Here is a 17,866-nt window from a genome sequence, read left to right as displayed (position 1 = left end):
CTTTCCTTGGGTGCTCAGCAATGCTAAGGAATAAAATATTATTTCCCAATGCTCCTGATAATTCTTGCATTGGGTTTTAGTGCTTCCTGGGTGCTTTGGGGACAGGGAAGCTAAAGAAAGTCCTGTACTGTTCTTCTCCAGAGTCTTTCTGCCCTGTTTCATGTAGCGGTGTGAGTTCAGGCACAATGGAACATTCCTCCATCCCCAATCCTCAGATCTTGCAGCCCAGGAGCAGCAAAGCAGATGGCCTGAGCAGCAGTTGAAACCCACTGCAGCAGGTGCTGGGAAGGACTTTTTCCAAAATGTCTTTCAATGCAGCATCCATGGGACACCTCACCAGATGGGCCAGAGCAGGCAGCCACCCCTGTAGTGACTTCTTGAAAGAGTTAACGAATCATTCAGTCGTGGTAGGAAAACATTTGTTTGTTTGTTTGTACAGCAGCAAACTCTGCCTGCTGGACTGAGGGCCCAGGGCTTTTCCAGAATCATTCACAAAGCACCAACATTTGGCAAATGTGGAAAGAAGGGCTGAGTGTTCTCAGTAAAAACTTTAATACAGTTATACTAATGCCAGAAAATGAGTTTTAACCCTGTATAGGGTTGGAAATCCCCAAAACAATTCCCCTGTCAGAAAAAAAACCCAAAGCCAAATCAAACAAAAACAAACACAAACTCCTCACCACAAACAAACAAACCCAAAAAACAAACCCAAAAAACAAACAAACAGAAATAAGCCTTTTTCAGATGTAATGATAAGAAAAATGACCCTACTCAATAACTGATCTTTTCCAAAACAGCAAGGTTGAACTGGCTCTGCAATGGATAAGGAAATGGGAAAACAGAGCATGGAGACCAGCATTACCTTCTTGAAAACTTTACAGACTAACTTAAATGCATACAAATAGCCCTCCCATATGCCAACATTGAGCACCTCAACAAAAAATAGCAGATGGCAAAAACATCCATGACTTTTGGAAACAGAGATGGTATTTACACCTCATTTAGTATTGGTCACACCTGTCTTAATACAACTGTTTTATTCCCCATCAAGAAAGATGAGATCTGCTGGGGTGGTCGGTCCTAGAGACAAACTCAGGTTTTCATGTAGATATAAGGCCCAAAGAATCCTTACAATGTTCTGTAATTTGCTTTTCCAAACAATCAGAGAGCTAAAATCAACACACCTTCAAACACGTCTGAGTGCAGTTAAGATGTGATTTCTCACTTAGCATCCTGTCAAATAATAAAACAAACAAAACAATAAAAAGCACTTAACAAGGGGAAATATGCCTGCAGTTAATTTAAGAATTTCATATAAGAACTTTGTAGATTTAAGTATCTACAGGAAGGACAAACACCCACCATCTCCTGATTTGTTTGCTCAGAAACCCCTTCTCTCTTTTCCCCCACTTCTTAAATACCATTAGTCCCTACAAAGCTCCATGAAGCGGGGCCCACAAGCCTAAAAGGTACAATTAGAATATCTTACAAAGTGAATCAGCAATCAATTAGTGCAAGGGGTGGGTGGAAATAACAGAGGCAGGAAAATAAAGCAAAGAGGATGCAAACTTTTGCCTTGGGTAACAACTTAAGAAAAGGGAAAAAACAACAGCCTTAATATGAAACATCAGTCCTTAGATTAATATTAGATAACAATTTTTTTTTCTATACTTTTCTTGCTGTTACAGCTGCTCCCAATTTGAGCCACTTTGGACCAGAACTGGAAGCAGACTTATCAAAAAGAAAAAAATATTCTTTCTTTTTCTCAGCATCTGCTTTAGAATGAGATCTCTAGAGCACTGAGGGTCAGCTAAAAAACACACGTTTTAGAGATGATTTTTTTTTATAAAAGAAGCTTTTGAATGCTTTTGAGACTTACTCATACTCAGGAAAAGTATAAGCTCTGGGGCACAAAAGAAATCAGAAATGGCAAAGAGTCTGTAAGACTTGCAAAGATGATGTAATCATTTTCCAGAAATGTACACCAGAAAGCATAGAATATACCCATCCCATTTCTTTATTTTTTTCTGTCTACAGCTACTTATCAGACATGATTTAGGGCAAGAATATTGCTGAAATAATTTTTGTTTGTGGCTGAATACTGGCAACAGGCCAAATTAAAATTATTTGTAAGTTTCTGCACCAGACTTCCAATTACAACAACAATATACATCTTACTGGAGAACAGAAGCAGCACTATGTGACCTGCAAACTCCATCAAAACAACTCAGTTTCTGACTATTAACTGTAATAAACCGCTTATGAATAAAAGATACGCTAAAATTCCTCAGAGGAATTTGGTAAGTAATCTTCAAAAGTAAGAGAGATATAGAAAATATTTAATTGTGTACTGATAATTATGAAAAAATAGAGCTGCAATTCAGTGGTCAATCATATATGGGTAACAATTTGGCTCATCTGGGCAGAAAGAGATCAAAACAGAGCAGGCCTCTTCTGAAGGATGAGAAAGAGGGGAGGCTTTCATCTTGGCATATTCCTTTAGTTCAGCCAATCTTCCATGGCAAATACTTCATCACTCATTTAAATATGTCAGCCCATGCTGGTCAGGCTAAAGGGGATGGATAATATTAGATCTTCTAATTAAACGAACTCTCATCACTTCTGTCCAGCAAAGATTTTTTTTAATTAATATCAAGAGTGTCTTCTGAACATATGACCACACTGCTCAGTGCTGAAGTCTCCAGTTTCATCCAAAGGGATGGCTTCTTCCTCTCATCAAGTCCTATGAGAAAATTTGGGTTTATTCAATTCCTCTGACTCAGAAGAATTAAAATGGACAGAAAAGAAAATTCTTATTTCTCAGCTCTCCCAAAAGCTTTCTTCAAAGACAGCCCCATATCAGTAGTAAAATCTCCTTCACAGGACACTGTCAAGATACCTGCAGTAATTTTAAAACTCATTTGTTACTCCTTGTTGTTTATAATCCATTTGAAGCAAAAAGGTAAAATCTATTTCCATTAGTTCCCCAACTCCTCCATCAGGCACACCATGCCAAGGAAACCACTCTTTCAACATAACATGTACACAGAGCATGAAACTCGATTTTTTAGATTAGCTGTATGACCAAGACATGGTTTGGAATTCAGCTGTATACCCTGGCACTAAAGGTATTGACTTGGAGGATGATGGATGCAATAATGAATGGAGTAGCACAGTGGAATATGCTATGGAATATTATATATACCTAATTAGCAGGTGAGGTAATGAGGAATCAGGAAGAATGGTGAAGGAGTGTGACATGACAGAACAGTAAATCTTCCTGGGTCATGGCTCCACCTGCACTCAAAGCTCCTCCCAGCACAGCCTTGCATTCAGACTTTTCAGAACCAAAGATGAGAAGGGGGCTCTGAATCCCATAAAATGGAGGCAGAAATTGAAATCAAGTTAAGCTGGAGGGGTAAAACCTCCAACGAGGGACCTGTGCAGACAATCATCATGTGAGCAAAGAAATGATAAGAGGCTTATCATTCTATTATTAATATTTTCTGGTTTGACCATCGGGTTGCAAACCAGCAGAAAAAGGAGGCAAAATTCACTGTGAAACTTTGTTACTTCGTTTTTAGCAACTTTCAAATGGAGATAGGGCTCCTCGAAGATTGATTTGGGCAATCCAGACAAGATGAAAAAGAGTTTGGATATTTTACCACCTTCTTTTCTTGTTCCTAGGTTGAACAAAACCTTAGATAAGATCAATAGTTTCTTTAGTTTTATGTTTCAGTTCCTTAAGGGTAGTTGGCTTATTGCATTTCCATTGATCACACAGACAGGGAGATTCGTCAGACAAACCATCTCTTTTCTCCTTTCATTTCCATCCTCCTCTCCATTTGAAATCAAATGACTTTTAAAGAAAGCTGGGGTCACTATTGTTTCTCATTTACATATCAATAGTACTCAATTCCTGCCCTTCTGTCACTAAAGTATTTTAAAATTTCAGTCCAAGAGAGGGGACACACATTCCAGGGGAAAAACTCTTACAGCTTTTTTATCAGGGAAACTAAGTTTTGGTTTACCTCAGCCCTTCCTTGACCTGAGATGAATGAGGTACACTCACCAGCCTTGTGTAATTAATATTTTAACCTCTTGAAGCCTCTCTACAGCTTTCTTGTTCTTACTAAATCCTTTGGGCAATCCCCATCAGATGCCTCTGTACAGCTCCAAGTGCTGAACCTGTGCTCACATCCAGCAAAGCAGCTGCTTCAATGAATTCATTTCTTGAATTGAAAAGAGAAAAAGAGCTTGAAAGTTGGAAAAAAGCTAAAGACCAGGTCTGGTGCTCTCTAACAGAAGTCTGACCACTGATTCACTGAATGATGTTCGACTTGGGAGCCTCTGCTGCATTTAACAAGATGTTTTAAATCCTAGCTGCTGTTTGTAGTTCAAGGTGTAAAAGTAACAAAACATAAGGGTGTGCTTGTCCAGGGGAAATTCTGGATATATCCCTACAGGGAGATCAGTCATATGCCATTGGAAAACTGACTCAATGATCCACAGTTAAACAAATTCCACAGTTAAACAAATCTTCCAAACCAAATGTCAGAAAGCCTTAAGTATAGAATGTTGACATCTTCTGCCTGAGAATTAGTGTCATTCCATTGCTTGGACACACATCCAACTTCATGGTCCAAGAGTGAGAAACTTGTGTTGCAGCCACTAGAAAAACATGACCTCTTATGTAATTAATTTACAGTTTACAAGAATGATTTTAGGGCTCCAAGATACTGATGAAGTAGCTTTGGCTTGACAGATGGAAGCTGAGGATTAAATGGTATTTATGCAACAAAATCTTCAGTTCAGTCTGTCAATTCCACACACTTATTAATCCACTTGTTGGAGCACGTAAATAGGACCAACTCTAAAGACTACTAAAAAGAAGAGGAAATAGCTTATAAGTATCCACTTTCTGGAAGAAATACTGTATGTATTTATATACAGCTCCAGTATAATCAACATGAGAAATTATATTCTATTTTGATACTATCAAGTTGGGTACCTAATGCATTAGGAAAAAATAGTGGAAATACTTTAAATCTGCCTGAATCACAGAAGCTGCAATAAGTGTTTGTATTATCCTTATAACAGAAAATGGTGAAGGAATTATTCATAATGGAAATATTTATGTATCCTCCATCTTAGAGATAAATCATAACCCTAAACAAACAAACAAAAAACCAAACCAGAACAAAAATCTCCACCAACTCAATAAACCAGAAACGAATATGTGACCTCATAAGCACAACCCACTGATCCAATTAAGATTCAGCTCTTCAAGGCATTCATAATGGAAATTTCAGAACTGCTTTACAGCTTTCAGACCTCTTTGAGAGCCATGGGAACATTGGATTCCCTCACCAGTCACAGCCCTCATAGATGAACTTGCTCTTGCCCTCAGTGGCTGGTTGTGGCCCTGATCAGTGTCAACAAAGAGGACAAGAAGCCACATAAAAAATAATTTCATACATTTTAAGAGATTTCTCTTCCTACTATTTTAAGCATCTAATGACACACATGAAACAAGTTTGGTTAAAGGCCTCACATATGCTGATGGAGAACAAGTCACTAGATATTGATAAAAACTGATGTGTCACTGGTTTTAGATCTTACTGTGGTTATCTAAGAAATCAGTGAAATCCTCCTCTACAGAGATCATTTGGAGCTTTGTCATTGATTTCAGTCAAAGTAGATTTCCCCCACTGTCTAAAAAGATTCAAACCCACTCTCTTGACCTGTGGTGCCTATTAAAAAGCCATTAGCACTTCTCAGGAGTAGGGAGTGTTAGATATAATTGGCCTGGGCATTGCACTCTCTTGATTTTAACTGTCTGCCATTTTTTAATTCTGCCTTTCCTCTCCTGGAATTGATGTGTGTATAGTAGAGCATAGTTAAAACAGCAGCTGAATACTTCCTCCTACGTTCTACAGAGAGGTAAAAGGATTAGTATAGAGCTTACAAAGATAATAATTTGAATGTCTTATTAATTAATTGTTATTTGTAATAATGGCTCTTTCCTTAAGGGTCTTTCAGGATCCTTAACTGCTTATTAATGTTGTACAGATAAGGATTGCTCCCTAGTGGAAGAAATGAGGTGAAATGTAGAAGCCTTTCAAATGAAAGCAACAGGTTTGGAATAAGAAAAAGCAAAAAAAAAAATTAATCATTTGAATGAATGGAGAATTATGATCACTCAAATACAATTACCTGACTTTATCCTGTATGCTTAAAAATTGCCAGGAGATCTCCCAGACTGATACCTGATGCATTTGGTACAAGTACAGCCCTTCCTACCAACCTCATCTGATGTGGAATTCTGGTCTGTCTAGATCACAGTCTCAGGCATATCTTGAATTCATTGACATCTGTCAAAAGTAGCCTTAGACTGACTACCTCTGCCTGTCAGGAACAGGCAACTCCAAATGCAGGATTTTCATGGAGGCTCTTAAATTTAGCCATTTAGGTGATTGCTCAGGCAGGGAGCTTGTACCAATGAGTGAGCATTCCAGTTAATTGCCTTAGAATTAGGCTCAAAAATGTCCATATGACCTGCCAGAACTTTTATTACAAGACTGTGAAAGCCCTTGTAAGGATAAGTCCCTATATCATCCCCAAAACACTCCTTTCTTCAGCCCAGTGCTTTTGGCTGCAGACTGGAGTTTCCTTTTATTTCCCTGCTGAATGAAACCTCAGAGAGGGACTCTACTTTCTTGGCACTGAAGGTAATAGAACGAGGGGTGAAAGAACGAGATTCCCCAGAAAAGAAATTCTGGCCACATGGGCCTGGAGAGAGCTCAGCAATGGCCATCTCCTCTACCCAAGCTCATGAGATGTGCATTAGGAGGGTGGCAGAGGGTGTTTTGAAAGGTTTACTCACTCTGTAGAGTCCGTGGCTGCAGCTGCAGTAGGTGCTTTCCATGGTGTAGCTCCTGAGCACCCCCATTTCCTTCCACACCACCACACGGGCCGTCGACGCCCGCGACTTCTCCACCAGGAAGCTGCAGCTGTTCATGACAAATGCAGGGGCCACTTTATCCAGGATTTTGGGAAGAGTCTGTGAGAAAACGAATTGCACAGATGCGCACGTGTTGATATCATGCACACACATACACAGTGATCTGTGTTTCAGCATGTCCATAATCAAATCTAGCCATAGGTACCGAGAGCTCCAACTGGTGCATTACCTCCATCCCATGTCAAACCCTCAGATTCTAACATTTGTTTCATTCCAAAGACTAAAATGCAAAATTTCTGTGGACTTGACATATCTCACTCCAAATCAAACATTTGTGCACCAAATAGTTTGGGTGAAGTGCTGAAGTGAGTTTTGTTCTCAAGCTGCTTCAACCAACATACACCTTCTTGTTGAGCTGCCAAGAGTCACAGCTCAGTACCTGACATCCCTATTCTCCCCTCTCCAGCTCTATTATATCTCCTCCCACCATAAATCCAGGGTCAGACAAGGGATTGAGCCATGGGAGGAATTTTGTCTGAAGCTGGTATAGAGCAGAGAAAGGGAATCTGTTTCCTCATAGAATGTCGCACATAATAATGTGAAAATAAAGCTCAGCATTTAACTAACTTGCATTGTGAAACAAACCAAAATATTCTGTTCCAGGTCCAAACAATGTATTGCATACAGTTCACTTAAAGAATCACAATAAAAAGTAATAATAAAACCTGTAAATATTACATTTTGGCCCTGAGTGATTTTCTTACTTTCAAAATCATATTTCCCAACAAAGTCTATAAACACGCCTGAAGTATCAAATATTCCATCAGTGAAGAGACAACAATTACTTAGTCATTACAGAGGGCTGAATGTGTTATTTTTATACTCCATAAAAATAGGCAACAGCTACATAGAGCACACCTAGTTCTAATGAATAGACTGGACCATTAGATACACACACATGCCTGTGGGTTATGTCTGTGTGTGTCTGAACTTCAGTGCTGCTACACCAACCACAACATGTGCCAAAACACCATTTGATCCACCTAGAGGAGACCAAGCAAAATCAGAATGTTCATTCTTTCTTTTATGACAGTTTTCTTAAACACCTGAACTGTAAGGAATCCTCCAGAAGGAGTTCCCACATATTGCTAGGTGGCATTTACCCTTGAATTTCATTCCGTTTGGGTAGTGAAAACTAACCAGCTAATTTCATTTTCCAGTAACCTTCAGCTTCCCCAATTAATTCTGGGGAATTGTAGTTCTGTTCTTTTGGGCTTTACTTCACATCACTGTATGGAAATATTTGATTTGAAAGTGACTGAACAATGTTCTTTCCTAAAACATGCTTGATATGAGTGATACATATTTGGTCTAAACTACTTTACAAAATCTCTTGCAAACTACTTAACCATACATATCTTTCATTTATACATTTATCATTTTTCAGTGTATTTTGGCTGCAGCCATCACTGGACTCCTCCAGTTCCATGAAGTCCATTTTTCACATGAAAAAAGTGAGACAGAGAAAACTAGAACAAAGCAAAAAACTTCACTTTAAATCTGAGACCACCTCAAGCCTCAATCTTAAATCAAGATCTCCAGTGTGTTACTAAGAGCTGCAGCACTCTCTTTCCTGTGGGCAGACTGAAGAGAGAAACCTTGAAAATTCACTTCTTGCCTTTGATAAAGCATCCAACATTTCTGCACTGCCTTCAGCCTGCTACTTGCTGCACAGAGATCACAAAATTGTATGGGTTCATGCACAGCTTCCAGGTTTTCCTGGATTTCAACTGAGAAGTAATTGAAAATATGCAGCAGAAGCATAGCACAACCATGAGACCCAGTTAAACTGTATGTGACATGTATGTGCCCTTATCTGAACCCACACACAAAATTTTGTAAACTTATCACATCAAATACAATAATCAGAACCCTAATCCAGTTTAGTTTTTTAGAGCAATTCAAATTATATGCATAATCAATCTTTTACTTTTAATTAAATAAAAATACTGGCAGGTAACAGTAATGTCTCTGTACACAGGACTCATTTAGAAGCATTAGCAAACCCAAATTTAATATTCTTTTCATTTTACCAGCATTCGCTGGATTTCACACTAATGGCTCTTTCTTCTCCATTGATTCTTCTCATTAATTATCTTTCAATAATATATTTTGTGTGAAAACACATCCCTTTAAAGGATGCTTTTATGGTAGTGCAGCAGTGTGACTGTGTTCCTTGTCTCTCAGCAGCTGGATTTATCATGTGTGGCAGCAAAGGAAGCTGCTCCACTTCCACTGGACCCTGTCCATAAACCTCCAATCCCATTCCAAAAGAATCCAGTTATATTTCTTTACTAATGTCCCAGCAGAGATTGCTGTCAAAGGGGCCTGGAATGTTTATCAAAAGGTTGGGATTATGGTGCCAATGCTGTGCAAGTCACCCAAGGCCACCAAATATTAAAGGCAGGGAGGACTCCGACTGTACATTGCCAAGGGCTACAGCTGAATCTATAATGTATGAGGCCAAGGCTCTTCCAAAACCCATAACTTTCTTGAGGTATTTGGTTTCTGTTCCTGTGGGGGAAAATCAATCACGGAGGCCAGATTAATTCCCATTACCTAGAGGAGGCAGGAGAGAAGGCTGTGCAAACAGGGCAAGGCAGCAGCTCTGAGCCAGGGCTGGAACTGCAGATGTGTCCCTGTACAGACCCAGCCTCCCCAGCCCAAGCAGGGAGAGGGTGATCCATAGGCTGGGTCTGCAGCAGGCACCCACCTCCCATTTTGTGCAAAAACAAGGATTTGAGCCATAAAAACCTCCCTTATGGGCCACTGCAGAGTGCTGGTGGACAGCCTTGGATTCATTGCAGATTCAGGTCAGGCTGCACATGCTGACAGTAACATTTGAATTCTGTCTGTGCAGCAGAGCCCTCCCCAGCCTTTGCAAGCCCCCGGAATTCAAACACAGCCAAAAATGCCCTGGCTGTGGGAGTCCCCCCTGCTTTCCTCAGGATCAATGTTTGCCACAGGGACCCCTCACAGCCAGCACTGGGGTACTCTCCTCCAGTAAAGTTGCAGGTTTTTTCTGTGCAGCTCCATAAGATAAGCAGAGAAAACATGAAAATCTCATGGAAGGATGTTGAGTGTTTATGCTGAAGTAGCAAAAATTTTACAGTCATAAACTGACAAAGACTTTTCAACCTCTTTCAGATTTTAGTGATCCAAGATGCAACTCTGTAATCAGTTTAAGGCCACAATTAATGTTTTGTGAAATTAACATTTTTTAAGACTAGAATTGGACCTTATATTTCTTTTTCCTGAAAAAAACGTATTTAATAGGAAAATATCATTATAACAGATACAAAAAAAAAGGTAATAAAAAAAATAAAAAGAAAGAAAAAAAGGAGAGATGGACAGGAAATCCAAAAGAGAGTTTGATGAACACGACATCCCCATGAAGCAGAACTAAAATAAATTTTAGAATTTTTTCTAATTCCAAAAAGAAAAAACAAATTCTTAGGTGTGACATCAAACATTTGTTCTGGAGATAGCTTCACTATGATAGATTTGTTTGGCATCCATTGAATTATGTCATGTTTTCAGTGGGTCCAGGAGCACTTTGTGATGAAGAAATTCAATTGAGGAAGACTGAGGGACACTATGATCTTCTCAGTTAAAATTACATAATTCCCATTTATTTTCATATCATGGGTAGGATGGTGAGGACAAAATTGTACTTATATTTAGAAATTATAAAACACACAAAAATATCTCTGTCCTATTAGCATTTAGCCAAATGTTATAGTGCATCATTTTACTGAAATGAAATAAATAGCAAATACACCTTCAGTAGATGGGTCCCTAACATCTGGTGCATGAAGATATAACATGTCACTCAAAATTCTCTGGACTATTATTCCTCTGGAGCAAGGAAAGTTTGCATCCTATTGCTAGAATTTCTGAGATGATCTTAAATATTTTAAATATATAAGCACATACGGGCTTCTAATTAAGGAATGAACCAAGAGGACCTACCCTGTAGCCAACATCTTCTGTGACAACTGCTGTGTCAACCATGCAGCCTGCTTGCCACAAGGTCTCTTTAATGCTGCAGCCATAGAGAAACACATTCTTTTTCTGGGAGTGCCCATGGTAGTCACAGAAGACCTAGAGAGAGGGAAAAAATAAGGCAAAATGTTGAACATTGGAAAGGTTTCTTGGTTCTTCATAGTATCCACTGCTAGACTATGGCAGGGAGGTGTTAATGTTGTTTTTTTTTTTTTTTTCAGGTCTCTTCAGAGTAGCTTAGACTCTGGGCCGTGCCTTTGACCTGTGTCAGACTTCATTAGTCACTTGTATCTTGCTTTATTTATTTGATCTGACGTGATCTCAGGGGTCCAGAGTCAAGCCTAGTGCACTTCTGTCTGCAGCAGAAATAAACATGACACCTGGGTGAGAATCCATGGCAACTCAGGAACCTAAGGGTTCATGAGAACTCCTGATACCACAACGGAGCAATTTGTCAGGCTCTTTCTACTTCTAAACTCCTAAACTCCAGCTTTGTCCTCATGGGACTTGAAATCTATGCCTCCCCAAATGATTAATCATTGCTTTGTCTTCTTTAAATTAAAAACCCATGCTACATAATTTTCAGGAAAATATAATTGTGCAATTGTATTGCCAGACCTTTGCATGAATTCCTGCAAGTCAAGCACAGAAAATGACCCATATTCAAGGCAAATAATCTCATTCCACACTAATTTATCTGTCTGTCCAATCCATCTCCCATGTCAGCTGTCATATAAACGAGGCACAAGGCACATTCCCATTTTAGCGGAAGTTTTGATTGCCTGTATAGGCAGATATTGATTCCCATGGAAATGAAAATCACAATTTAATGACCCGAGAGGTAAATATTGACCCAGGTCTTAAAGAATAATCAATCTCAGTGCCCTCTGAGATACGAAGTCGATGTACACATGACTGTTACATATATTCTCCATGTCTTAATCAGGAATATTCAGAAATCTGTCAATGAAAATATAAGAATCTCTAAAGAGAAGGAATTATTTCGTTTTAAACCAACAGCATTCACTGTCGAGTAGAAAGGAGCTTCAAGATTTCATTGAAACTGTTTTCCAGGACTTATGTTGGAGACAAATGAATGTGTGTAGGAAGGTAGAGAAAAATTATGGACCCACATAGAGATGGGGGAGAGCTATGGGGTGCAAAAATAGAATCGTTTAGGTTGGAAAATATCTCTAAAATCATCAGGTCTAATCAGTAACCCAGCACTGCCAAATCCACCACTAAACTCCATCCCCAAGTGCCACAACTGCACATCTATCCAATACCTCCAGGATGGTGGCTCCACCACTGCTCTGGGCAGCCCTTTCCAATGCTTGATAACCCTTCAGAGAAGGGATTTCTTTCTCATATCCAACCTAAACCTCCCCTGGCACAACTTGAGGCCATTTCCTCTTGTCCTGTCAGCCTGGGGGGAGAGACTGACACGCACTCACTGTCAGCCTGTCCAGGTCCCTCTGCAGAGCCTTCCCACCCTTCAGCACATCAACACTCCCACCCATATTCCTACCTAAACACATGCACAAGAGGGGAGAAACAGATGGAGAACATGAGCTTCTTCCACCGACTGTTAGGGCAAGACTTACCCTCATTTGCTTATTTACCAGCTCTACAGCAGCTAAGTTTAGCTGCAGCATTTCAGGGAGTTTATTTATCTGGGAATTGAGCACATCCATTCTTTCAGCTCCTCTGACACTGGGGGGGCTGAGGCACACATAATAACCAGTCAGATGGACAATTATACACATCCCATAACTTACAGGCTGTTGCTTCCTTTGGTTTCTGTCCTGTCAACTTCCCTTCCCACACCACCATCACCTCCAGAGCTTTTTGTGGGGCTGAGGGCCTGCAGGTTCCACACCTGGAACATGTGAACAGCCACCTACCCAGCAACAGCTCTGATCCACACACAATTATCCTGAAATGCCTCCTTCCAAAGAGCTGCATTTATTAATTCCCCTAATGACAGACATTTTTCCAGCTAGTGTTTCATCTAAGCTACCAGCAATACACAGTCATAGCTTAGGTTAACCACAGTTACCACCTAGAATGTATTTCTATGAATATCAAAGAGAATTTTACAGCTTTTGTCTGATTTCAAGGCAGAAAACTCAGCTCAACTGCGTATCAATTACCTGCCAATTTACAGAATTACAGCACACAAAAGACAATATATTATCTGCTTAAAATATTATTTATCAGAAATCATGCAGGGATGATCAGAGAGTGGAGCTGCCTGATAAGTAGCAGGTCTATAATTCTGCACCTCAAGAAGCCTGCAGACAGGTCCTTAGTGACAGATCTTGAGACTTCTTTGCTGGTAAAAGATGACTAAAGCCAGGTTCTGTAATATGGCAGCTGGTTCAGGCCATGGAACCTTTCACTGAGTGTCACCAGCTTCCACAGGAGAAGCGTCAGTGCCACTGAAAACACTGAAAATACTTTCATAGCACTACATTTTAATTAATTTGACTGGATACTGCAGTCACTCCCAATGTTTATACTCAATTATTCTCTACAGCACATCCTTCTGCCTGATTTTCACACCACAGGGTAGCTTATGTCTCACCATTCAGCCAAGGCTAAGAGATATTTTGAAGTCTGAGCACCCAACACAGAATTCTTCCTGGGATATGTCTGGGCAAGCACTGAGCAGACTTGGCACCTCCCAGTTCTTTTTCTTCAGCCTGTCCTTCCATATGGCTGGGACACTGAGACACACAAACCAGTCAGACTCCCAAGCCTGCACTCACTGGGATATGACTCAAAGACATGCACAATTTTTAAATCTATTTGAAGTTATTTGCCAGCCCTGATCGTACTGATCATCCTAAAGGTAAGGACTGCCTTCTAGCTCAAAAACAACTCTCCTTATGAGTCACAGAACCAGGTACCTTTTAAAATAAAAGAAAAGCAATATATAAAATGGAAAGCAAGAAAAGCTGTTGGAAAACTGAACTTTTTGAAATTACTTCTCTTTTTTGTGTAAAGTCTCTTTCTTAATAACATTGTGACAGGACATTAAATTCCAGTTTTGAGGTAGACGTGCTTAGAGGCTTTTTCCTCTCAATGAGTACATTATTGCAGGCTGTGCTTGTTTCCAAACTCCATATAATGACTTTGAGAGGCAGCAAACTCTGCTCAGAGCCTTCTGGTCCACTGGATGTTCCTTTCCCCTTTTAGAGCACCCTGCTCTTCACTAGAAATGAGATTCTCTGCAATGTCCCAGTGCACCCAGTCTCTTGGTCCCATTAGGGTTCCCACAGGGAACAAGGTAAGTAAAAAAACTCCATTTAACAGGCTCTGTTCTCGTTAACTAAAGAATTAAAGTGGCCTTGGTTTGAAGGGCTGCTAAAGTCCTTTGCTTTTCTCCTTCAAGCAGCTTTTGTTTGCTTTGAAGAAACTGCTTGCACTTCCCTAGGATAAATTAAACCAAATCAGCTCACAGAAATCATTTGGCTACCAGTGAACTTGGCTCCATGGGATCCTATAGGTTAAAAGAAAACCCAATAAAAATAAACAAAAAAACCCTACCCCAAACTCTCTTCTGAAGGAGGGAAAAGGCATTTTTGAGAATGTATAAACTAAAATCAATGTATTCTTCAAAGGCAAAGAAAAATCAGTTTATGAAGTCTGACATGCAGTCTGTGAGTGAGGGAGATGGTGGGATCAATAGCCTCCCTTCACTCAACAATGATGAAAACTTGCACTGAGTATTCAACTTTATGCACCTGAATATGACAAGGAGGGTCATGTACTAAAAGAGGCCAGACAGCAAATTACAGGGTAAAACAAGACTCTTCCCACACTGCTCTGAACCAAAGGAAAATGTTGGTGACTCAATTTGCAACTCTGAGTTTCAACAATACTCCTCAGCCTACAGAGATATATTTCAGGGCTGTCAGCTTAGACAAAAACTAAATTATGCAAGAATTCTCACAGAGAAGATCACAGACATTTTCACCTCGTTTGGGGCTTTTCTCAGCAAACCCAGAGGGACTCTGGTGCACTTGGACATTTCCTGCCTGGCTGTAGCTATCACCCACAGACCTGCCAGTCCCTGTGTCCACATCTGTTTGCCAACATTTGAAGCTCCTTGTGGTTTTCCTCCTGGGGTCTCAGAACTACTTTTTCCTTCTGCTGAGCAGATGGGATGGATCCCAGACCCATCTCATGAATTTCTGGTAGCCCCCAAACCCAGGCCTTTCCCCATTACCAAAGCAGAAGGGAGGTTCACACACTTTGAAGGCTGTGATTGCATGGGGTTTAGCACAGTCCATTTAGACTAAATTTTTTGGAATTTCTCCTAATGCTTCCATGAAGATAGTAATAACTTACTCATAATATTTAGCTTAGTTGGAGCACTTTGGGGATATAAAGAGCTTTCAGAAATTAATTTTCTCATTTTTATTCCAGGTATATAGAGACTCTTGTTAGAAGATGCTTGTTAGAAGATTCAATAAGTGATAAATATTCAAGACTTTCAAAACAATTCCACAAGATGAAAGTGCAACAGGACACGATGCTCCAAAATCACTCCAGCTCCCTCCCAAAGCTGTTCACACAGGTACAATAATCAATCCATTGACAGAATCACACAAGAGAACCTGGAAGAGACTCACCAGAGGAGCCCGGCCGATGCTGCTCAGGTAATAGAGGAGACCTTTGGCGTGGTAAATTGTTGGATGCAGCTGGGAGCTGGGTGTCAGCCACTGCCTGTTGAGATCATCTCCACTCAGTGAGCAACGAAGGCTGAAATCAGGAAACAGCACATCACAAACTGGCAAAACAACAGCTGATTCCAAAGCATTTCCAATCCTGGCAAGCCGTGGCACAAGGACAGGGAATGTCAATAGAACACAGATATAATGGTTTTGAACTTTGGGCTGGAATGAACCAATAATCCATATTATATTTTTCAGGTTCTTATAGTGTATTAATTTTCCTAGTTGAATTTTATTAATTTAATTTCCTTTCCTTCTTAAGGTTCACATAATTGCCGCCCTGCAAATAAATGCAGTTTTTCACTTACCTAAGAAGGCACTAATCAAAAGGCCATTTAGAAAGAAGTCTTCTGAAACATTCTAAATTCTGTACTATGAAATTCACACTGCTTGCATAGAGCACAGGCTTCTCAAAACCCCCAGAGCACAGAGGCACATCCAACTTCTACTCATTCTAATTGAAGACAGGCACTCAAATCTCATTGACCAGTCTGAAACATGAATGTACTTAAATGAGATGAGCTGGGTGTCTCATTTAAGCTTCTCTTCTCACAAGAAATGTCTCTATCTAAGGCCCATCAAGGAGATCATGATACCTGCTAGAGCATTATGTAGAACAATTACCAGCTTCACTGCAAAGGCTGCATAAAAAACTAAATAAGAATCCCAGATTTGCACTGAGGAAGCATTTCCCTTAGTTAGTTACAACATATTCTGTTACTGACTCAATGATCAGTGGAAGATTGTCAGGATACTTGACCATGTGGAGCAGTACAGCACTGTGCAATTCTGAAAAATTCAACTCATCTCCCTTGTTAGTGACTGTGTAGATCAGAGCCTTACACTCTTCAAATGATTTGCTGTAATTTGGTTGATAATTTGCAAATCACAGTGTGGTGATAAAATTCTGGAATCCACTCTCCATCATATGAGATATTGTGGTAGGTCCTCATCATCTCCAAACTATCCACTAGAATGTTTCCAGAGCCACTGCAAAATGGGGGTGCTTCTTGTTCAAAAAAGCTAAAATATCCTAAATGCTGGATGAATTTCTAGCTACGGAGTTGCATCCAGCTTTGCTGAAATTAAAATATAAATGTACTAATAGAGATGGGTTCTGCTGGGGTATTGATAGAGGTTAGGGTGTGCTGCATGTGGCACCTTGGGCATTATTAGTGCCTTGCAAAATGCTTGGAAAAAAAGGGTTGTAAAGCAGGAATGTTTTGGTTTGGTTTTTTTTTAATTTTTATTAGGTGAGAATAATGGAGAACTGGTTAAAAATGGAAGACAAAGAAATGACGAGTTACTAAGGATATTTCATATATCTTTAATGTAGAAAACACGGTCTTTAATGACATCTTGGGGTTCCTGGCAACACCACAAGATCCATTCTAAATTTACTCCAGTTACTGAATTCCCTTATTTCCTCATAATCCATACTTCCCATGTTACTCACTCAGCAAATCAGAAAACACTAGAAGTAGCTAACGCTTGGGATGTCAGCAGATGCTGCTGGGAGGCTTCTGCCAAAAATTCTGCATGAAAACATGACAGTTTCTGTTGTGTTTTCTAAGGGCTCTTCGGATAAAGTTACCTTTAGGCTCACCTCTCCTGATCTTCAGGACAAGAGCTGCTCAGCTGAGATTAGCAGCTGTATTTCTGCCAAGGATTTCTGTGCCTGCACAGCTTCCCTTCCATAGGTACAATGCCACAGAGAGAGTCACTGGATTGCATAAAGAAACTCATCTTTCTCCAGTGTGACCAGCAAAAAAATAAAACCCAAATGCTTCCTTGTCATAAGGCTGTGATGTCTTCCTCCATCACAGTTATACCAGGGAGCAAAACTAGGTGAGAATAACAGCAGAATTTTCATTCTGAAGGGAAGAATGATAGCTGGACTTGTATTCTCAAGTTTTAGTTTAATACCAAGAAAAAAAAAAAACCAAAATGGAAGGGAGTCTTTTTGTTTCAGACCTACAGAAATAGTTTTTCATCATTGTCATTGGTCATACCCCAAACCTACTATATCCCCCTTTCCTGTGGGAATTGACATTAGTTTATGCCTCCTCAAACCATCCACACTTCCCTCTGCTAA

At 39.9% G+C, this 17,866-nt stretch overlaps 1 protein-coding gene across 1 annotated transcript in view; it reads right to left on the bottom strand.

Annotated features, from left to right (window-relative positions):
- The window catches only part of AGBL1 (AGBL carboxypeptidase 1), a 246,308-nt gene that overhangs the window by 112,255 nt on the left and 116,187 nt on the right, over window positions 1–17,866 (bottom strand). Inside the window, exons 18-20 of the mRNA XM_071442058.1 lie at window positions 15,670–15,799; window positions 10,997–11,128; window positions 6,887–7,063 (exon numbers count right to left, since the gene is read on the bottom strand). Of these exons, the coding sequence (XP_071298159.1) occupies window positions 6,887–7,063; window positions 10,997–11,128; window positions 15,670–15,799 (439 nt within the window). The remainder of the gene's footprint in view (window positions 1–6,886; window positions 7,064–10,996; window positions 11,129–15,669; window positions 15,800–17,866) is intronic.

This window comes from Agelaius tricolor, unplaced genomic scaffold (assembly GCF_023055355.1).
Source record: "Agelaius tricolor isolate 1412-34295 unplaced genomic scaffold, bAgeTri1.0.p SCAF_16, whole genome shotgun sequence".
Classification (NCBI taxonomy): Eukaryota; Metazoa; Chordata; class Aves; order Passeriformes; family Icteridae; genus Agelaius; species Agelaius tricolor.
Note: the sequence above shows the minus strand (reverse complement) of the source record. Positions and strands in the feature narration are given on the sequence as shown.